This window comes from Nothobranchius furzeri, chromosome 3 (genome assembly GCF_043380555.1).
Source record: "Nothobranchius furzeri strain GRZ-AD chromosome 3, NfurGRZ-RIMD1, whole genome shotgun sequence".
NCBI lineage: Eukaryota > Metazoa > Chordata > Actinopteri > Cyprinodontiformes > Nothobranchiidae > Nothobranchius > Nothobranchius furzeri.
The window spans coordinates 87,895,135-87,918,568 of record NC_091743.1 but is presented as its reverse complement, the minus strand read 5'-3'; the positions used below and the strand labels follow the sequence as shown (position 1 = coordinate 87,918,568).

The window sequence follows — 23,434 nt, the reverse complement described above, 5'->3', positions numbered from 1 at the left end:
CACGCGTCTGCAGCATAGGGACAGGTGACATGCTCCAAATAGAAGGACATCTCAGAGAAACCAGGCGACACCAGCTACACAGATCTGGAATTAAGTCACGCGAAGTCAAGTGGAGCAAAATCGGAGAAGGTCGGTCTTTGGGACAAGCCAGGCGTCTGTGGACGTCTCAACGAAGGCGCCGGAGATCTTTACGCAGCTCAACCAAACTGACGCGTTGGACATCAGACCTGAGATGCACGCGGAAAAGAAACAGGATGCCAAAGCTGAGAAAAGTGGTGAAGAGGTCAGAGACGACGCCCCAGATCCATCCTCTCCGTGCGTAATAACGGAGCTGGACGTCACCAACGCCGAGGAGAAGGAAGAGACAGAGCCGGGTAAACAAACGCGCCATGGAGACGATTATCTGAGCGGGAGGAGCGAGTCGGATGATTGTGAAGGGGTGGATGATGACAGTTTGGTGTTTTTCTACGAGTCCGACCCGTGCGTAACGGAGGACGAGCCCCATTACATTACCACGCACGAGATTCAGCTATCGGAACTCTCTGACCACGAGGGGCCCGCGGGTGTGGGCTCCTCCAGCTGGGACGTTGAAGGTGACAGTCAGGTGTACACATTTGTCGATTACTCGTTTGAGGGTGATGGGGCGGCGGTGGGGGAGAGGAGGGACGGCAGTCAGCATCGCGCTCTGGGCGAAGCAGCAGTCAGCACTCTGCTTGAAAATGATCTGGGTGACTTGGCCGAGTTTGCCAGCTCAGATGAGTCCAAGCACAACGGAGGGGAACAGATCCATCTGTCAATCAGAACCACATCTCGAGCTATAAATGACCCCTGCAAAATCCAAGAACAAGAAAATATTTTCTACCATGCCAGGCGCGCCGGAGACGTGAGCCACTGTGTGTTTAGGGGAGTGGACGGGAAGGCAGAGACCTTGTGTGACAGGGCGAAGTGTTTCATAGCCGCACCCGGACGGCTGCACTTAGGCGGCAGATTAAGAGGAAAGGAGGTCACAGAGTATTCCAGCGGCACGTCCAGCGCTGTCAGCGAGCTGGACGACGCTGACAAGGAGGTGCGCAACCTCACAGCCAGAGCCTTCAAGAGCCTGGCTTATCCATATTTTGATGCCATCAATTTCAGCACCTCCAGCGAGTCCTCTGCGTCAGAGCGCGGGGTGGGGATAAACAGGTGGTCCACGTTTGTCGACCTGAAATATGGCAACGTAAACATGTCCCAGGGACTGGACCAGAGTGTCGTTTCCTGTCAAAACGCAACGGCCTCGTTTGAAATAGCCCGAAATATAGAAAATAAAGGTTACAGGGGTATTGCACCGGCAAGCGCCAAACCGCCCACCAGCAAGATATTCACTTTGACCGGGAATCCCCACGGCGCATCCAAGAAAATACAGCTGGTGGGGAAATTTGGTCAGGGCCAAGGAGGGGTGATCAGGCTGACGGAGACCCTGAATTTTCGCTGCAATGTCAACACGGGAGTGTCTGATGCAGAAAGGCGCACTAAGTTTGCACAAAACGCTGCAGGATCACGTTCCACGGATGAAGTTACCAACAGTCTGCTGAGCAGCCAGGGGAGAGGGGCCAGCAATTCGCCTTTCAAAACCATGGAAGACGCGCATAAGAAAGCAGTATTCGCCTCGAGCCTCATCAAAAATGTGATTTCCAAAAAGATACAATTCGAGCAGGAGCGCAGGATGGAAAGGGGGGAGATAAGAGAGCCGCACCAGACCGCCTCACCCAGCCTCGCGCAGCAGGAGGGCGACAGCAGCCACAGGTGGAGGGGCAGCAGCAGGGAGCTGCAGAGACAGACCTCCAGGTTTTCCGAGAGCAGCTCGGACCTGGCCATAACGTGCCTGGAGGAGTTAGGGGACGTCGTGGACAGCGGCTCGTGTGACTCTCGGAGACAGGACCGCGCCGCTCCCGCAGCAGGAACTAATTTAGAGCCGGAGAATGAAGCTGGAAACGATACTAAAAAAGGCGCACTGGAAGCGTCCAGGAGCACGCTGCTTCACAGCCAAAATAGCGCATTCAGATGCTGGAAGGACGAGGAGCTTAGGTTTCAAAATGATCATAAAAACGACGAAACTCCAGAGGACGAGGTGTCTCCAGCTGAGGACAAAGAGACGAAGCGGGATCAGAAGACAGCGGGCTGCAGAGGGAGGACTAGAATGTCTCACCTGTTTGTGCCGACTTTCCTTCAGAGCGGAGATTCCTCCGGGAGCGGGGTCAAAGGGAGCTCTGACAACTCTTTACACGTCACAAGCTCCAGAAGTCTGACGACATCTAAATCACCGGAAATCAAAATTAATCTAAGAAGCAGCAGATGCACTAAAGCGCGCGCTGCCAACGCCAGCTCCAGCACGGTGAGTCTGATTCGGACCGACCAGGCCCTGGCTGCAGCGCTGAAGGGCGAGTCTTCAGATAAAGCTCCACATTTCATGGTGCGAGACGTGCGAGACAGCAAGGGGAAGCTGCAGGCGCCCATCCACCAGGTCAGAGATGTGCGCAAACTGGTCAAAAGCTCTTATCACTTCGTCTCCTTGGATAACAACGAGAACAAATCCGGCTTTGTTTCTGCTGACGGCCAGAAGAAGCAAAGTCACAAGTGCAACCCCAGCTCCGTCTCCCCCATAGTGATCAAATGTCAGTCGGTTAACACCAATAATGCTGCAGCACACCCAGACCTCACAACGGACGAGTCTAGAGAGGACAGACCTGTTGCTGGGCCACTCAGCTCATCAGAGGAAGGCTCTGGACGGAGAGTCGAGAGCGAGCTGGCCTCCAAGAAGCAGGAAAAAGAATCAGAAACGACAGAAAAGAAACTAGAGTCAAAGACGCCAAACCTGGCGGCGTTGGAAAAGCTGCAGGCGGCTGTAAAAACCATGGAACAACTTTATGTGTTTGACAAAAACGAGTGGAAAAGGAAGGTGGAAGCGCAGCCTCTGTCCGACAGTCATGTGCTGTCGCTGATAGCCAGCGAGGAGCTGGAAGGGTCAGAGGAAACAACAGGAGGGTTCAACGAGGACAATGTGGTCAGAGGAGACTCCAATCCTGACACAGACAAGACTCCACCAACATCAGCAGGATCCCCCGGCACTAACATCCTGCTGGGGAGGGAAGACGGCGAGCTACCGAGGGTCCTTCAGACGTCCAGCAGCCATTGTGAGAGGCCGGTTACAAAATCAGGAAGAAAAATCAGCTCCAAACCAGAGGCCTCCACAGCTGCACGCCCAAACACCGCCACCACACAAGCAGCTTTTAGCATCAAAGGGTCATCCAAGTCCTCTAAAAAACCAGTCTCTAACCCCAACCCTAACCGGTCAGGAGTAAACAGGAACAGAGCCACTGAATCTGGGCAGGAGGAAGGGTTTGAACGTCCGTTTTTAAGCGCATCATCTGAAAACGAATACTACCTCGCCATTCCAGTCAAGTCAAACGCTAAAACCGCCCTATCCGCTGATGAAACATCAAGTACAGTTACCGCCCAGCCTCCAAAGCAGGAGGGGTCGAGCTCCAGGGGCCCAGAGGACCACAACCAGCAGATAAGACGCTCTAGCATTGTGATGGAGACTCACTCCCAGGAGATTCCCTCTGCTGCCGTCTACCACTCCTTACCACTGGGCGTGCCAGCCAGCCAGCAGCAGGTGTATTGCTTTTCCCCGGCTATGACTCCAGCCCCCACCTTGGACCCGTTTCAGGCCACGCAGCGAAAGATGCTCCTGGATCCCACCACAGGAAATTACTACCTGGTGGACACACCTGTGTTGCCTGCTACAAAACGTCTTTTTGACCCAGAAACGGGACAATACGTAGATGTGCCGATGCCACATCCTCCCATGACACCTGTACCCATGCCCATCTCACCCCTCACCCTCAGTCCGGCAGCGTATGGACACACCTACATGATCTACCCAGGCTTCATGTCGACACCTTCCGTGATACCTGCCCAGACTCTAGTGCAGTCACAGATGTCTGTACCACTGGGCGAGGAGGGTGAGGAGAACGCCTCCTCCCAGCACACTGAGGGCTTGTACATGGAAAGTCCTTTCTACATGGCGACTAGGAAGTCTCCTAGAGCGGCGGTTCAGCAGCAGGCGGCGACCAACCGGCCACAACACGGCTTCTCCAGTGTCACCCAGCCAGTTATCAGCATCACCTCCCAGCAAGGGTCCCGGCTCATTGCCCCTCCCATGTTTGATGGGACCACCATGAGCTTCGTGGTGGAGCACAGATGAATGTCCTTCGGGTGAGTCGATCAGCGTCACAACTCAGTCAGGAAAAGTTTGCATCATAAGAAGTAATAGATTGTGTTAAGTGTTGTAACACTAATGAACAAACCACATAACAGAATAGAATAGAATGCATCAGGGGCGTGTCCAGGGATTGGCCTGGGGTGGCACGTGCCACCCTTGGAATCTGATTGGCCACCCCAGGTGCCACCACACTAATTTACCTTTAAATAGGCTTTTCATTGTCCACAAAAGGCTTGGGGGTAAAACAAAAAAAGCATAACCACTGGTGCCACCCATGCTCAAAGTTGTGCCTCACCTGGGCCACCCCATTTTAAAAGATCTGGACACGCCACTGGAATGCATTTAATGTTAAGGTGGCTCAGTGTAGTGAAATCAGGAGCGCTCCTTTATGTTACAACCAATAAAAATAAAAATATACACGTTTATAACAAGCTATGCTGAACTTGATCAGTTTGTTTACAGACGCTAGGACACATTTCTCAATACTTCGGTCGTGTTTGCAAAACTCCTCACGCGGTTGTCCTGACCGACTTTCAGCGTGACGAAGCCGTTCGTTTCACATTCAACGTGCAGTCCAACTACCAAACTCTCCATTCGGGTCTCAAATGAACACTTTCTTCCAGAACACGTGCAGAGGTCGACAGCCGACAAACACACAAACACACTAGTGATGTGTCTGTCGCGAACGAACCGGCTCTAAGAGCTGGCTCTTTGAAGCGAACGACGGGAGCCGGCCCCTCCCCTCTTGTTTTGGTGAAAGCTGCAGGCGATTGGTCAACACGTGGAACTGCGTGTCCAGACTGTCCACACACAGAGCAGTAGGGGCGGGGAAGAGGGAGGATCAGACTCAGACACACAGCAGAGCACGTGCGGGCGGAGGGAGACGAGAGGGAATGAGGAGGAGGAAAAAGGCGAGCGAGAGAGAGGAGAGTGACGAAGACGGTGAGAAAATGAGCGCCAGCAGTCGGAAAGTGGAGATTTCTTAAAGTGTTCAGTTATTAAATCCATATAAATGATAAATATTTGATATATAGCATTTTTTTAGATTAGTAAATCATTTTACATATAGTTTTGCATTAATTTTGGTTATAAATGGACTCTAGGCAACAGAAAATCTGAGGAGCCACTTGGGAGCCGAAAGAGTCGGCTCTTTTGAACTGAGCCAAAAGAACCGACTCTCTAAAAAGAGCCAGAATTCCCATCACTAAAACACACAAACACACAAACACACAGCCACAAGACAACAAGGTGAAAAACATGACAACATGCAGCATTACAGGGTTTTCTTGTGTAAAACAACGACACGTCTCTGTTTCTAAGTGCATCATACATTGTTCATGACTGCAATTCAATTCAATTCAATTCAAAAATACTTTATTAATCCCAGAGGGAAATTGATTAAACGTGCAGCACACGTTACCGGTATGAATCTGACATGATGCTGAATTCATCAATATTTGATGTTGTTTATTTATTTTTATGTTGCTGCTTTGTCCACGCCCCATCCACTGATACAGATACGACAGACCGATGCGTATTCCTCGCCCTCCCAGCCTCTTCTTCCTCTTTCAGCCACGTCTCTATTTCCGGCTAGGCCCGTGTTTACGTCACAACACAAACCTGTTCACACGTTGTCTGAAAGAGCGTGGATGAGAATCAGCTGTGGCTGCTTAAACTGCACTTGTTGATTTAAAATACGTTGCAATAAAATATCGCTGTTGAATCTTGCCGCCTTATTCGGTTGTGAATACAAGTTTAACTGTTCTGAAGACAGCGTGGAAGCGCGTGCAAAGACTTTTGGCAGTTGTTGTGTCTGAGTGACAAAATAAAGCAGGACACTAGAGGGATGTAGTCATTGAATGGGACGACGGTGGCACAGGAGTTAAGTGCTCGCCCCGTAACCGGAAGGTTGCAGGTTCGAGCCCCGCTCAGTCTGTCGCTGTCGTTGTGTCCTTGGGCAAGACACTTAACCCACGTTGCTTGTTGGTGGTGGTCGGAGGGACCGGTGGCGCCAGTGCTCGGCAGCCTCACCTCTGTCAGTGCGCCCCAGGGCAGCTGTGGCTACATTGTAGCTCATCCCCACCAGTGTGTGAATGAGTGTGTGAATGGGTGAGCGACTGATTGTGTTGTAAAGCGCCTTGGGGGGTTTCAGGACTCTAGAAGGCGCTATATCACGCCATTTACCATTTGAATGCTTTTTGGGCCAAAACAATGATAATTGATCCTCGGTTCAGCCCACACACACCTGTTGTGCTCAGTGTGTGAAGAGTTTTGCAAAAGCGACCTAAGAATTGAGAAATGTGTCTTAGCGTCTGTAAGGTCGGTTTATCCTCATTCCTCAGTGGTTTCTCCTCCTGTTCCCTCCATAAGTGGTTTTTATAAACACCGTGGGTCTAACCCTGCTAATTTACGTCCACTAACTCCAGCTGTTTCTGTAGTTTCTGATTCCTCCACCTCACTCAGCATGGCTCTATTAAATACCCGCTCTGTTAACAATAAGACCTTCCTGCTCAATGATCAAATTCTCTCTAAAAACCTGGATTTTCTGTTTCTGACTGAAGTTTGGCAGCAAACATCTGATTATTCTGCTCTGATTGGACTCTGCCCGAGTGGTTATTATTTTCTTAGCCAGCCCCGGGGTTCTGGTCGTGGTGGAGGCCTAGCTGTTGTTCTCAGAGACCATCTTCCATGTAGCTCTACAACCTCTGGTCACTTTGCTTCCTTTGAACTGCAGCTGATTAAAGTCGGGCGTAAGGAACCGTTCTACTGTGCTGTGGTCTATCGTCCACCTGGTCCAAACAGTTCTTTCCTTCAGGAGTTTAGTGACTTTCTATCCTCCACTGTGAAGCTGTCCAGACTGGTGATTGTTCGGTGATTTTAACATCCACGTTGATGATCCCTCTGATCACTTTGCCATGAATTTCTCCAGCCTTATGGACTCCTTCAGCTTTACCCAGCATGTTTCTGGCCCCACACACACCAGGGGGCACACTCTAGACCTTGTTTTTACCCTGAGTCTAAATGCTGACAGTGTTTGTCTTGAGGACGTTTATATTTCAGATCACCATTGCATTTTCTTTAACTTGTCAGTTTCTGCGTCCCCACCTCCTGCTCGCCGTATGGTTAGTTCTCGTTTTCTTAATGAGAGCACAGCTAGCAATTTTTTTGCTGCTTTTGATCCACCCTGTTCTTCTGATAACGACCCAGATTCCTTAACTTCTCAGTTTAACGAGCACTGCCTCTCCATTCTGGACAACATCTGTCCTGTCAGAACCAGATCAGTTCCTGCAGTGAACCCTACTCCCTGGTTTAATGACAGCCTTCACAGCCTTCGCAGCCCGAAGCGCCAATGCAGAAAAACTGAGCGTTTGTGGAAGAAAACCCATCTCCACGTCCATCTGCTGCACCTAAAGGATCTTCTGACATCCTTTAATTCTGCAGTCAGAGACGCGAGGGGTTCCTATTTCTCCAACCTGGTGTCCCAGAGCAAAGGGAACCCCAAGGTGCTGTTTAACACCATCATCAGCATCGTCTCTCCTGCCTCTCCTACAGCCTCCATCCACTCTTTTGCAGACTGTGAGAACTTTCTGTCTTTCTTTGTGGACAAAGTCAATAAGGTTAGATCTAGCGTCTCTCCTTCAGCCTTATCGCTGCCTCTCCCGGCTCCAACCAGGCCCATCATCCTAGATAGCTTTGCTCCTGTTTCTTTGCCTGAGTTAACCAAGCTAGTTAACTCTATGAAGACCTCTGCATGCCCCCTCCACATCTTACCCTCATCTTTGTTTAAAAGTGCTTTTCAGTCCATCGGTCCCAGCGTGCTCTCTATAATTAATGCTTCTCTGGTCTCTGGTCAGGTCCCTGCTTACTTTAAGAACACTGTAATCCACCCGCTTCTTAAAAAACCGAGTCTCGACCCCTCTCTCCATAGCAGCTTCAGACCCATCTCTAAACTTCCGTTCATCTCCAAGATCTTGGAAAAGGTTGTGGCTAAACAACTCACAGCTGCTCTTGATGAACAGAACATCTATGATAGCTTCCAGTCAGGTTTTCGTAAAGCTCATTCTACTGAAACAGCTCTTCTTAGGGTCTCTAATGACCTTCTGACTCAGATGATGCAGGGGACTGTTCTGTTCTGGTCCTGCTGGACCTGATTGCAGCCTTTGACACTGTTGACCATCACCTGCTACTGGAGAGGCTGAGAGACTGGGTAGGCCTATCAGGATCTGCTCTGGAGTGGTTCTCCTCTTATCTCTCTGAGCACTCCTTTTCTGTGGCCGTCTCCAAATTTAGATCCTCCACCACCTCTCTCACCCATGGTGTCCCACAAGGTTCTGTGCTGGGGCTTCTGCTCTTCCTCCTCTATCTCCTTCCTCTTCAGCACATCATGAGCTCCTTCAAAGGAATCTCCTACCATCTTTATGCAGATGACATCCAACTGTACATCTCCTTTAAGCCCCATGAGATGTCTAAGCTGCAGCTGTTACACACCTGCTTAGACTCTATCAAAACCTGGATGGTGGGAGCTTTCTTCAGCTGAATGAAGGTAAGACTGAGATCCTCATCTGTGCCCCAGACAAGCTGGTTCCCAAAGTCAGAGACTCTCTTGGTCAGCTTGCTTCTCACACCAAACCTTCTGTCAGGAATCTTGGTGTGACCTTTGACCCAGCTCTCACCCTGGATTCTCATGTCAGTTCTCTTGTTGGCTCTTCCTTCTTCCATCTCAGGAACATTGCTAAGCTGAGTCCCATTCTGTCCCGCTCTGAACTTGAGACAGTTCTCCACACCTTCATCTCCTCACGCTTAGACTACTGTAACTCTCTTTTCACGTGTCTGAGCAGAACCTCCCTGAACCGTCTACAGGTGGTTCAGAACACCTGTGCTCGGCTTCTGACCAAGTCCTCCAAACACACCCACATCACCCCGCTTCTCCTCCAGCTTCACTGGCTGCCAGTCAACTTCAGGGTTCATTCCAAGATCCTGGTTCTGGTCTATAGGGCCTTACATGGACAAGCACCATCTTACATTGGTGATCTTCTTAGTCCCTACACCCCCAGCAGGTCCCTGAGGTCCAGTGATCAAAGCCTACTGGTTGTGCAGCACCAGGCTAAAGGTCAAAGGTGACAGATCATTTGCTGCTGTGGCCCCCAGACTCTGGACCTCTCTCCCCCTGAGTCTGAGATCAGTGGACTCAGTGGTCTCCTTTAAAAAGCAGCTGAAGACTCACTTGTTCAAGCTGGCTTTTGTATGACCTTCTTCACCTCTCTCTCTTTATTCTGCTCTCCCCACCTATTCCACCTTCCTCAGGATTCACTGATTTCCGTCTTTCCTGTTCACTCTCTCTCTTTCTTTACATTTTTTAATCACAATTGTCTATTTTTGCTCATTTTAAAAATATTTTTAAACATTTTGATTTTTATATTTTTACATTTTTTGTTTTTGTGAAACGCCTCGTGATTTTTATCTTGAGAGGCGCTATAGAAATGATACTTTTTCTTCTTCTCCTTCTAAAAAGCTGTAATTTATAGATATTATGATTATAATAACATGAGAGTCTTTATAGCAGGAATATTTGCCCGTGCGTGTGTGTGTGTGTGTGTGTGTGTGTGTGTGCGTGCGCGCGCACAGGTCAGCCATTTGCAGGCGTCTGTTGTCTGGTATCTGTGTGCACTGAAAAGTATCAGCTGCTGGTGGACATCAAGATTCTGGCTGGCGTCTCAGAGCTGCAGCTGCATGAGCGGGCTTTATATAGGAGCAGTCATTATGGGGAGAAGCCGGGCTCATTACATAAGTCCTCAGCTGCACAGCTGGAGTTCCCCGTCTCATCTGACCTCCACAGACTCAGCACCGATCATAGATACACGCTTTTCTAAACACAGTCATTTCACCCGTCCCAATATTAATATTCTAGTCACACCATAACTTAGTGAGATCAGAGAGCAGGTCTTTATGTTTGTTTTCTGAAATCAGACCAGGATTCAGGAACACAGGAAGACTCGGGGACAGAATTGAGGAAAATTCAATTCAATTCAAAAATACTTTATTAATCCCAGAGGGAAATTGATTGCTGTAGTAGCTCAGAATAATAATAACAATCAAGTCATCAAAGAGTTGTTGTATATTACAATGGCTGTTGGCAGGAAGGATCTCCAGTAGTGGTCAGTGTTGCAGCCAAACTGAAGAAGCCTCTGACTGAAGACACTCTTCCGTTGTCGGACAGTCTTGTGAAGAGAATGCTCAGGGTTGTCCATCATTTTCTTGACTCTCTGGAGAATCCTTCTTTGCATTGTCTCCTCCAGCGGTTCTGAAACTGCCGAAACTCTGGCTGAGTCCTTGAAAGGGCTTGGAGTTCCTCCATCTTGTTGGCCAGTGATCTCACATTGCCCATTATGATCGATGGAAGAGATGGTTTGAGTTTCCTCTTTCTCTGTCTCCGTTTTGCTCCCGCTCTGCACTAGTGTTGTCAAAAAAATCGATACCTAGATATAAATCGATGCTAAAAGTGGTATCTAAATGAGATATTCCATCCCTGTGGTATCGATATTATGGACTATTATACACAGCCTTCTTCAAGTACACCGACACGCATGACAGCCAGATGCCGTAAAGCAGCCTCCGCCTCCCAGACAAACAGAAGAAGACGCCGCATGGCTACATTGCAATTTCCCACGCGAGTTGTCTCCGATCCAAGTTTTGCCTGCCAAATAAATAAACAAATACATAAACAGCGAATTTGGGAGGCGCTTCACAGTCCAACTTAATTAGCATACCAAGTCCGACACGTAGTTGTATATTCACGCTTATGTGCTTAAAGGAAAACTCCCGTTTATTGCAACCCGGACTTAATTCTAGCATGCAGTACGTTTGTTTACTCACGCTGACAACTTTGGTGCTACTTGGATTCCCCGGGGTATTTAGATCCATCGGTGAATCGCCATCAGTGTATATCCATATAACGGGTGCGGACGGGCACCCATGGTGCAGCCTCGAAATAAGACATTATCTTCACCAAAACATCTTCATGTCGAAAGGTTTTGTTAGGAATCATTAACATGATTCCCCTGTTCGTTTGGAGCGGGTCTGGTCTGGGATTTCTAGGCGTGAACAGACTAGCCGCGGCTAATCTAACCGGCGCTTTTAATGACATCACTGCCGTGCGCCAGTCTGTTTTTATTAAGATTACCGGTAGATGTACCTTTGTCCTGCTGTGGAGAAATTCGTTTTCTCCCTTTATTGACCTACAGAGTTGTTCAAAAGTACAGAACAAAACATATGGCATTACAGCTTATGACAAAAATGCACCTTAAACAGAGTTTAAACAGCAAAACATCACTCTGCAAATAGTGTATATATAGTGAGACAATTCATGATTTAAAGTGTTAACTTTCACCAGTTTTTGTATGCACGTTTGAAAAAATGCTGATACTTGAAAGGTTTAAGCACTTTACACACTTAATTCTTAACATTTATTTTTTGCAATATAAATTGAGGAATGTTATTTATAAAGCGCCTTCCGCAACCCTGTCAGGAAGCCCAAAGTGCTGAATAAACTTGTTCAATAAATTGGTGTTTTTAAATAGTATCGAAATCGAGCATCGAGTTTTTTTTTTCAAGTATCGAATCGAGTTTGAAATTTTAGTATCGTGACAACCCTACTCTGCACCCATGCTTCTTGCGTTTTAGCTCATTTGGGATTTGTGGCTTCAGTTGAGGTATTATTTCAGCCTTTCCAATGTTAAAGAGCAAGTCATTCCCTACCAGAGTCTAACTCCACTCTCACTTCATGTTTGAAAAATGCAACAAATGCTGTTGCCTAGCAGACTGAGAGGGTGGAGTCGCTAACAAATACAGACACTCACGACATTGTGACATCATAATGTACCATCTAACACCATAGTGTACCTCTTAGCCAATAGCGATGGCAGATTTAAATTCAAATGCAGTGCTGAGTTTTTACCTGACGACGGTGCATCGCTGACAGTTTTAGGCAGAATATTTAAATTTTAACTATAATGAACTAAAATGCCGAATTATTGACTACATTTGTCTACAGCACGATCAGACACTCATTTATAAAGTTTATCAGCAAAAAAATGTTGATTTGGAGTGACTTGCTCTTTTAAGTCACCCCCAAATCAACTTTTTTTCCCCTGATAAACTAAATAAACGAGTGTCTAATCATGCTGCAGACACATGTAGTCAATAATTTGGCACTTCAGTGCATCTTAGTTAAAATTTAAATATTCTGCCTAAAACTGTCAGTGTTGTGTCGTTGTCAGGTAAAAATTCTGCACTGCATTTGAATTTAAATCTGCCATCGCTATTGGCTAACAGGTACACTATGATGTAAACTGGTACATTATGATGTCACAATGCTGTGGTGAGCCTGTGTGTGTGTGTATTTGTTAGCGGCTCCGCCCTCTCTGTCTGCCAGGCAACAGCATTTGTTGCATTTTTCAAACATGAAGTGAGAGTGGAGTTAGACTCTGGTAGGGGATGACTTGCTCTTTAATCAGCTGCTCCCGATTGTAAACCAGACTGTTGCCATGGTTACGCATCATAACAAATGCTCAAAAAGTGACAAAAGCTAAAAAATAGCAGTAAAAATCCTCCAAGCTTCACAGCACCAGAAACAGACAAGTAAAGTGTCCAAAAAACAGTTTTTCTGGAGAAACTAGAAGCAAAAATGTCCTAGAAAAGGCTAAACTTACATATAGTCAACAGAGCTACTCCAACATGCAGCCGCCCAGAGCAGCGCAGTTCCGGAAAAACCAAACAAACAAACACAAAACAAGGATTTTAGAAGATTACTCACTCAGGTGTGGCAATCTCACCAAAACCAGGACTGGGTGAGAAGGAACAAGAATCAGGGAGAAACCCCAATAAACCACAACGATTTACTTCTAAAGGCCCCAATATTCTTGTCACTTTTAAAACCCTGGTCATCAAGAGCTCTAATCCAGCACATTGTACCCGTCTCTTGCTCCAACTCACCTGATTAATTGGTTGAATTACCTGTTCAGCTGTTCAGTAAGCTCCACAGAAGCCATTCAACTGCCTACTGCTTAAAGCCAGGAGAACTAATAACAACAGGTGTGATGTGGGGCGACGGTGGCACAGGAGTTAAGTGCTCGCCCCGTAATCTGAAGGTTTCAGGTTCGAGTCCCGCTCAGTCTGTCGCTGTCGTTGTGTCCTTGGGCAAGACATTTAAACCCATGTTGCCTGCTGGTGGTGGTCGGAGGGACCGGTGGCGCCAGCGCTCGGCAGCCTCGCCTCTGTCAGTGCGCCCCAGGGCAGCTGTGGCTACATCGTAGCTCATCTCCACCAGTGTGTGAATGCGTGTGTGAATCAATCAATCAAATTTTATTTGTAGAGCACCTTCCACAACGTTATCGGAAGCCCAAGGTGCTGATCATCATAAGAAAAACATTCCCAGTACCTGGGCATAAAAGCAAGATAAAAATATGAAATCATAAAATATCAAGCAAACAATATTACAAGTAAAGAGAGGTAACGGAATAAGACTAATCGATCAAAAACAAATGGTGGACAAAATAAAATCAAGCATCTGGGTTAAAAAGAAGAAGAATAAAAACCATAATGTCAGGGCAATTCGAAGAACCCTAGCGCTAAAACGCAATCAAATAAAAATGTCTTTAATCGAGACTTAAAGACTTGAAGGGACGGTGCCTGCCTAATGCTCAGTGGCAATTCGTTCCACAGAGTTGGAGCCAGAACAGAAAAAGCACGACAACCCCTCCATCGATATTTCGACCGGGGGACCACCAGAAGTGTGAATGGGTGAATGACTGTGTTGTAAAGCGCCTTGGGGGGTTCCAGGTCTCTAGAAGGCACTATATCAAATACAGGCCATTTACCATTTGATGTAGATCTACCAGTGAATCAAGAGCTTCACCTTCCAGCTCAGCTCTCTCTTTACCATGAAAGACTGCTGCAACGCCTGCACCACTGCAGCACCAGCCCACCCATCAATCTCCTGCTCCATCTTTCCCTCACTCATCAACAACACCTGAAATACTTGAACTCCTCCACTTGAGGCAGAACACTTTCTCCGAGACATGTTTGTTTATTTATTTAGCAGACGCTTTTATCCAAAGTGACTTACAATTTATAACCTATAGGGCATGTTGTGATCTGTGGGGGAAACTGGAGTACCCGGAGGAAACCCACGCATGCACGGGGAGAACACGCAACTCCACGCAGACTGTATCGCTACCATGTGAACACCGTTGGTCTTCAGACACCTGCTGGATTATAAACATGTCCGCGAGCAAACCTAATAGCCAGACTCTACTGGCACCAAATCCCAGTGTGCCGTTTATCTGATTTGGGCCGGTCTGGTACGCACCCCCGACTCCACCGCGCTGACCACCGGCGGGAAGGCCAAATTCACGCGTTTCTCTGTGATGTCTCAGCATTGACGACATTCTTTTACTGATGTATGCAGGTTCAGTTTAACCTGCATAAAATAGTACGAATGATTTAAAAAGAATCGTTTAGAAACGACATACTGATGGATCAAGCAGAAACGGAGAGGAACAGGACGAAACACGGACCACCTTGCGTTTTCTTTCTGGCTCCTTGATGCAGTGGAAAATTTTAGCTTGCGAAGTTGTACTTGTGACAGATACTCCTCCCGCAGACAGAGGGAGACGCTCCTGCTTTTAAACACAGTTTGGTGCTTCACTGACGAACGACACGGCAGCTGTATCGGTCACATGGCCACCTCCATAACAATACGCAGACCGACGCGGGTGGGCCACATACATGCGCCGGTGCGTCAGTGTTGTTGGACCCATCACTAGTAATACTGCAGCCACGGTGTGTCTTCTGAACTCGCTGTGGCGGCTGGGTGACGCAGGGATTTTGCGGCATTCGTGCCGCCAAGCTTGGTGGTGATGTTACCACAACGCCTAACTTGTGAATGCATTTTACACCTTGCTGCAACCGAGGGAGGTGTCATGATCACGCGGAGAGTTACTGCCGAGCTCCGGCTGGCAACTATGTTGAAAAGGAAAGTGAACACGGGCACAAGTTTCACTTTTTTGAACCGAATCAGCTGAGATGATAAACTGGAATGATGCAGATCTCCAGGAGCTTTTGTCCGTTAGCGCTGGAGCTCAGATCGCCAGAGACTGCACAGGAACTGTGGAGGACAAACACCTTTAGGAGCGTCTTAGGTGTGTTCTTGTTGTGTGTTAGTTCTAATTCAATGCTGTCGTTCTTTTTAAAACACAGAACCGGTTTCGTTACCTGTTTTGTCGCTACGTTTCGCCGGCGGCCGTTAAAGGGACTTTTCGGACTTTTGAATTTTTATGCTCGCGAATGCCCCCTCAGGCCAAAAGCGTAACGGCCGCTTCAATAGTAGGCTCGTGCACGAGGCGCGCATGCTTCACGTGTACGCTCCTTAACGAAAATAACAGCTGAGACAGTCCCGTCTGTGTGTGTGTGTGTGTGTGTGTGTGTGTGTGGCCCGGAGGACAGAGGACAGGAGAACACGCATCTAATTAATTAAATAATGTGGTTCTGTACCTTTCTCTTCAGCACAGCCGACAAAGGTTTATGATGGGTCAGTCCTCCTGCATGCTCAGATCATTCCCTTCCCTTGCTTGAAAAATTGTTCCAAAATGAAAGTTGAACCCACATCTTTTTTATCTGTGAATTCAATGCCGTTCAGCGAGTCTCAAATAAAAATTTGGGCATCTTACTGTAAAAAAGAAACTCTAAATAAACTATGTTCACACCCAGAATCGAACCCAGGTCTTCTGCACGAGAGTCCGATGTCTTACTAGGTGAGCTAAAGCGCCAGTGACGTCCTTTGTATCTGTAACATTTATATCCTTGATGACAGCTGAAACAACGTTCAAAGAACGGTTCGGAGTGAAAATGGCTGTTTTGTTGCTAATTTGCAGGAAATATCTAGAAGAAAGTTGTACAGAAAGTAGCTAAGGGTCCTCAGAAATGTAGCTAGCTTTGTCACTAGGCGTTAGGAACAGCGACAAAGTGGCACTGCCTCTCTCTCTGCTGCTAAAGCTACGGATAGCAAATGCTACGGGCTATGCCTGAGCGTGAACGCGCATGAAGCAGCCTGCTCGACCCGAGCATCTCTCTTTTTCTGTGATTTTACAGAAAAACAGGCAATCACAGTAAACATGCCAGGGCTCATTCTACAGGACCAGGGCATTGCAGGAGAATGTATGAAGAAGACATTTATTATTTCTACACATGTTTTGGCCGTCAAACTTCCATAATGTCCCTTTAAAGAGCAAGTCACCCCCTACCAGAGTAACTCCACTCTTCACTTCACTTCATTGTTTAAAAAATGCAACACATGCTGTTGCCTGGCAGACCGAGAGGGTGGAGCTGCTAACAAATACACACACACAGAGGCTCACCACAGCATTGTGACATCATAATGTACCAGTTTACATCATAGCATACATCTCAGCCAATAGCGATGGCAGATTTAAATTCAAATCCAGTGCAGAGTTTTTACCTGACAACGGCACAACACTGCCAGTTTTAGGCAGAAAATTAAAATTTTAACTCAAATGCACTAAAGTGCAAAACTATTGACTACACGTGTCTGCAGCACGATTAGACACTCGTTTATTTAGTTTATCAGGGGAAAAAAGTTGATTTGAGGGAGACTTGCTCTTTAAAGGTAAAAGCTAAAGACCATCTCCGAACAGCTAGATGTTCCTGTGACTACAGCTGGATCTATTATTCAGAAATGGAAGATCCATGGGATTGTAGCCAGCCTCCCTGGATGTGGTCGCAGGAGGAAACTTGATGACAAATCAAAGAGATAAATAATCCAAATGGTACTGGGGGCTCAGCTGGTCACCAGCGACCCCTTCCACTGAGCCGGGAGGGGGGAGTCGGCCAGACCGGAGATGAGCCAATCACTAATCAGTCGCAGGCTGATTATAAAGGACAGTGCAGTTGGAGGAGGACGAGGGGAGATGGAGCAGACGTGAAGAGCTTGTGTAGCTCTGAGTCTGGCGAGGGGCATATAGCAACTAAGCTAATCCCTACAAGAGTGAGAAACAAAGCTGTGTTCTTCAAGCAGAAGCTGTGCGGTCTGTGTGTGTGAAGCCCGGTGTAGCTGACAGTGCCACTAAGCCTTTAGCCGGCAGGGAGCAGAAGGCAATCGTGTCCAACTGGCCTGTCTCTATAGGAGCATCCGTGACTACTCCAGGAGGAAATGAAACACAGAAAGGGCCGCTGAGAATCTAGTCTAGCTGCAGGAGAGCCAGAAGTACACCAGAATCTCTCTACAGCACATCCTCGTCTCCCCTCAGCCTAAACAGCAGTGCGTTAATATTCGATGCCCAGTAAGAATACATGAAATTAGGTCATGTTTAGAGAAAGCTGAACTTTTATTTTCTTTCCTTCACAACCTCTGCAAATGAATACGAACTGACATGTCATGTTTTTGATATCGTGATGGATTAGCTCATTATTGCTGTCAGTAAAACTTATTTAATGGATTTTTGCTGCAGCAAATTACTTTTAATCAAGTTGGTATCAAAAGAAAAACCTGTTTAACCAGTAAAAGGTAAAAACGATGTGTTCAAGTACAGTTTGTACTGATCAAGCGTAGGCCAGAAGGAAAGACTCACTAGTTGTTCAGGATCGTCACTGCTACTTACCGTTTTGTGTTTCTGCTTCCCAACAGGAACTGGATCTGGGGTTTACTTCATTTTAATGATGATTTTTGTACTCATGCCAAACAGCTTCTTTACTCATTTGCACCAGAATTTGTCTCCAGATGGGAAACTGAACATCAGTTAGCTGCTGCTGTATCCAGTCGCCTGTCAAACATTTCAACTGTTTGTGACTCGGTTTGATATTAGAGGTGATCTTTTGTGCGTCAGACATTTTAGCGCTTAAACGATCAGCAGAGTGCACAAAATGTAATGTTAATCATTTATGCATGGGTCCTTTTTTCTGTTCTTGCTCCACCCGGGTGCAGAGTCCTCCATGACCCCCATGCTGATGATGAAGAAGATGATGATGATGATATTTTGAGAATGTGGATCTGCTGGTCAGTCCGTTCTTATTTTATTATAATGTATTCTGACTGTTATTGTTTCATAAACATTTTGTTTTCTAAAGGCTTGTGAGCTGGCTGAAAGCGGCTGGTGGGTTTACGATGATGAATACGTTGGTGTGGGGATGTTAGACTCATGACTGAAATGCAGACTGGCTGTCGGTGCTAAAGGTCTGTGAACCAGTGTTGGCACACCAACCAAGGAGCATTGGTTCTTCATCAGAGGAATAAAAAACCAAAGACTCGGTTTGAGGTTAAAGCTGCAATGCTGAGAAATAAGTTGTAGTAATGTGTTGAAGTTCTACTTGCATTAAAAACTCTAAAGTGGGTATTTGAAGAAAAACTTTCTGATATAGAGCTCCGGGAGTGGACGTCACTTCTCCCGGCATGCAACAGTTCAAATCGAAACGGCGCCATCTTGGCAGGCAGAAGCCTGCAGCTGGACTATTTGTTATTGTCAGAAAACTCAAACAGGAAATGTGGTAGATTCCTGTTGTGCCCCAGGATGCAGAACAGACACGGACGACATAAGGAATGAGCCGTCTACAGGATTCCCCAAGATCCGGAACGCCGCAAACGTTGGATCATTGTAATAAAACGCGCTAGTGACCGGGCTGAAATGAAGCTGTGGGATCCCGAGAGTAAAGGTTTTCACTTATGCAGCAACCGCTTCATATCAGGTACTTAAACCAACGTTTCCTCAACTGTGTATGGTATTTATTTTAAATGCTTTTATTACGATTCTTAGTGGGCTTCCTAAACTTATTTTGGCGTGGCTTTTTCTGTCTTATTACTCATAGCAACAAGTAAACGTCACGTAAAACGTTGCCTCGTGAGTTCTGCGTGCTGCCGTTTCCGTGTTTTATGATCACAGCAATTAACCGGCTAAGCTGTATTTAATTTTTAAGCAATGGTTGATCAATCGTCAGATCACACATAAAAAGCACTTTGGATTGCTATTATCTGTCTCACCGAGTCAGATCTCAGACAGATCCTGAGACGCTCCTGCCTGACATTTTTATTTTATTCACGGAAAAAAATCAAACTAGTGATTTCTCTTGGTGTTCAGTTTATACATTCAAACAGCATAGCACTCTATTTAAACTACTTACATGTAAATCTATGTTATTTGTCCATCCATCCATCCATTTTCATCCACTTATCCGGAGTCGGGTTGCGGGGGCAGTAGCCTAAGTCGAGAGGCCCAGACTTCCCTCTCCCCAGCCACTTGGGCCAGCTCCTCCGGGGGAATCCCAAGGGGTTCCCTGGCCAGGTCCGCTCCGACAGCTTCTGGCATTTCTAAAAAGTATCCCAGGGGCACGGTAAGGGTCGGAGATGTTTAGTCTATTTAATTTCTGACTATATAAAACGATTTCTTCGGTTTTAAAGTGTGAAGTAAACTCCGACGAAGTAAAATCCAAGCCGATCCCGTTCATTTTGTTTACCTTTGTTGCCTGCCAACATGGCGTCTACTCTCCGAGAGTCACGTGACGTCCGGAGCTCTATAGGCTGAAGCTGATTGTGTTTTACTGTTTATTATTATTTGAACTGGAGGGTTCTGGGTGCGTTTTTAATGGAGTAAAATATTATTTTGTATTTCATGGAGCCGCAGCGGCGGTGTAGCAGTGAGCACCGCTGCCGTCTAACCTGTTCACTTGTTTCCTTTTCATTTAAACTGGTTTCTTAAAAACTAAACTGTTGTTAGACTTAAAAATAAAGGTGATGAAAGAACGTGTGTACTTTTGAGACTCTTATTGTGAAGGAAGTCCGGTTTCCTATGAAGACACCACTATGGAAATATCCAGCAGATATAAAATGTTTCATGATTTATAATCGACTCTATTAAGAATCACCCGGAACCAGCAGGTAAAACGATCAAGTCATTGCCAGGAGCTCATTGGGGTTAGCTTTCTTTGTGCTATTATTGAAATGTTTAATTAACTTTTTTTTTTTTTTTTACTTTTTGAAATCCTCCACATTTTAGTCAACTTGAATAAAAATCCATTTGTATTTTGTAAACAGGAGAAAGCTGCAGCAGCATCTGAGAGTCACTCTGCGGTGGCGTCCACGGTGGTTTTAGTAAACATGAGGGGAAGGTCGGGCGTCTGACGGGAGGTGTGCATGTTTAACAGCTTCTGAAGAAAAGCGTCGGGGGTGTTTTTATATGGATTGTTGACAAATCAATAAAAGTCATTATTCACGTTAAACACGACTCTTGTTTTCATTTGTAAAAACGCACGCTTGTGAAGACTTTACGTGCACAGACCTTGGCCTGTAAAGTTGACACGTCTGATGTTTGGAACAGAAATGTTGTTGCTGCTGATGCGACTATGACTAATGATGATGCCGCTAGACTGCGAGCATTCAGGATAAACAATCTTCAAAGGTTTAACGTGATTACGCAAGGCTAAATGGAATTATTAGTGTTGTGCTTTCAGCTAATTTTCTGACCCATTTATACAAAAACTCTCAGACTACAGAGTTTTTAGTGGGGGTGTCCAATTGTTGTGTTAATGGTAATTAGAATGCCTTCTCCGGGTCAGGGATGAGGTCCTGCCCCAAGTGGAGGAGTTTAAGTATCTCGGGGTCGTGTTCTTGAGTGAGGGAAAACTGGAGCGTGAGATCAACAGGAGGATTGGTGCTGCATCTGCAGTGATGCGGGCGTTGTACCGGTCTGTCGTGGTGAAGAGAGAGCTGAGTCAGAAGGCGAAGCTCTCGATTTACCGGTCGATCTACGTTCCTACCCTCACCTATGGTCACGAGCTTTGGGTGGTGACCGAAAGAACGAGATCGCAGATACAAGCGGCCAAAATGAGTTTTCTCCAAGGCTGGGCTCTTCCTTAGAGGCAGGGTGAGAAGTTCGGTCATCCGGGAGGGGCTCGGAGTAGATCCGCTGCTCCTCCACATCGAGAGGAGCTCGGGCATCTGGTCAGGATGCCTCCTGGACGCCTCCCTGGTGAGGTTTTCCGGGCACATCCATCTGGGAGGAGTCCTAAAGGTAGACCCAGGACGCGGTGGAGGGACTATGTCTCTCACCTGGCCAGGGAACGCCTTGGGATTCCCCCGGAGGAGCTGGCCCAAGTGGCTGGGGAGAGGGAAGTCTGGGCGTCTCGACTTAGGCTGCTGCCCCCGCGACCCGACTCCGGATAAGCGGATGAAAATTCATGGATTGATGGATGGATGGTAATTAATTAATTACAGCCATGATCACGGCATATTGCTTTTTAATCATATCAATCTAATTGTAATCTATGACTTTAATGTTTCTGCATGCAGGCTTTTGTTGCAGTGGGAAGAGTAAATGAGGTGAGGTGAGTGCAGTGACGAGACATGCTAAGAGAGGATTACATGAAAATCGTCAATCCTATGAATGGGAAATTAGCATTTCAACAACACTCCCACGGCACCACGGATAAAGCGTAGAGTGGTGCACCGTTTGCAGACGCGCTGGTGTTGGCTGGTGTAGCTCTGCAGCTCACAGAACCCTTTATAGTCTTATGGCTTGATCAACGCCAGATGCACTGAGGAGCATGTGTGTGCGTGTGTGTGTGTGTGTGTGTGTGTGTGTGTGTGTGTGTGTGTGTGTGTGTGTGTGTGTGTGTGTGTGTGTGTGATGTAACTCTTAAAAGTAATATGTTTTCATTCAGGTTCTCCTTTTTTACTTCTGTTCAGAAATGAGGGTGGGGACTGGCTGTTGGTTTTGTGTATGTGTGTGTGTGTGTGTGTGTGTGTGTATGTGTGTGTGTGTGTGTGTGTGTGTGTGTGTGTGTGCATGAGAAGGTCTACAAGGCTGAAAATGTGGCACTAATTCACCGTATTATCACTCACCAGCTGTGCTGCCAGTTTCCCAGTCTCCAGAACCACCAGAGCCAGAGTTGTGCACATTTTCACATTGAGTTATTGATACATTACAAAGTTTTTATAAAAATGATGTGCATACATTTCAGACCCCGTGTTGTGCATTAACAAGTTTTATAAAGGAGGCTCCTGGTCCATTACAGCCCCATCTGCAGGCTGTGGGCCCGCACCCATTCTGTTAGACGAGAGAGGAGAAGGATCATGTTGCTGGGTTCTATCTATATATTCCCAATGGCATTTAATCCGAGCGTGTCAATGTTGCATACCATCACACCCGGCCTCAAACCATGCACATGTAATGCTGACTGACATGTAATGCATCCTGCAATAAACACCGTGTCCAACAGGTTAACTTGGATTGTAAAGATTAATTTAAAAAGCACAGTTAATCAGGTAGCTGGAATGCACAGATTCAACGATTTCTGTTCATTAGACGAGTGTCCAATAACACATTCGATCACCAAACAGAAGATGTTTTTATTCTTAATTGCATCTTTTGTGTTTTTTTTTCTTGTGTGCCAAGATTTCTGCTGGGATCACAGTCAAACACGAGCAAGAGTCAAAAACAAAGGTGTCCTAAACTCAGCAGAAAACCTGACCTGTTAAAAAGAGTTTCCATAAAATCGTGAGAGTATTTTAAAAGCTCCGGAACAATCGAACTGGCTGTTTGGCTGCGATGACGGTGGAGAGGGGTGGTCAGCTGCAGCCTGTTCAGCGTCTGCAAGAGTCAAACCACTTCAGATCAAGATAATCATCAGAAAACCTGCAGAGATCAGAGATCAACACACAGATAAGTATTAGTTTAGCAGAAGTAATAAACCAAAGCAATTCCAACACCTATCATCCAGCTCTCCAATCAGTGCTTAGAAAAATGATCACTTTGTGACCTTTCAGGTGAACTCTATGTCGTGTTTATCGCTCTGCTTCTTCAAGAATGTGGAAGACCTTCATGCAAGGCATTGTTGGCGGTGTGTGGTGTCTGCACATCATATCTCATGTGGTCTGCATCAGTTTGGTATACTTTCACCTACTTTGCTGGGCAAACTGAAACTTAATCTAATGTAAGGTGAATGAATCATTATAATCTATGATGTTAGTTCTCTTGTGCGCCACACCTTGTCCCTGTGCAGTCGTTTCAGTTCCTCTCACCCCAACATGAGACAGCGTCCAAATTGCAACTTTCTTCTTTTCACCAGGAAAGGACAAAAGATGAATGTGAACAATCGTTTTACTGATCTATG

The 23,434-nt window shown here is 46.6% G+C and overlaps 1 protein-coding gene across 3 annotated transcripts; it reads left to right on the top strand.

The window, feature by feature from the left end:
• On the top strand, positions 1-22,846 carry c3h4orf54 (chromosome 3 C4orf54 homolog). Of its 3 annotated transcripts, XR_008559744.2 has the most exons (3): positions 1-4,254; positions 18,258-18,329; positions 18,401-18,608. XR_008559744.2 is itself a non-coding variant. In XM_054733774.2 (2 exons), the coding sequence occupies exon 1, from the start codon at positions 233-235 to the stop codon at positions 4,241-4,243; it is 4,011 nt and encodes a 1,336-aa protein (XP_054589749.1). In that variant the 5' UTR covers positions 1-232; the 3' UTR covers positions 4,244-4,254; positions 22,717-22,846. The 3 variants fall into 3 exon arrangements, 2 of the variants coding, with proteins under 2 accessions (XP_054589749.1, XP_015813676.1); XM_054733774.2 differs by lacking the exons at positions 18,258-18,329; positions 18,401-18,608 and adding an exon at positions 22,717-22,846; XM_015958190.3 differs by lacking the exons at positions 18,258-18,329; positions 18,401-18,608 and adding an exon at positions 17,961-18,097.
• Positions 22,847-23,434: the final 588 nt, after the last annotated feature.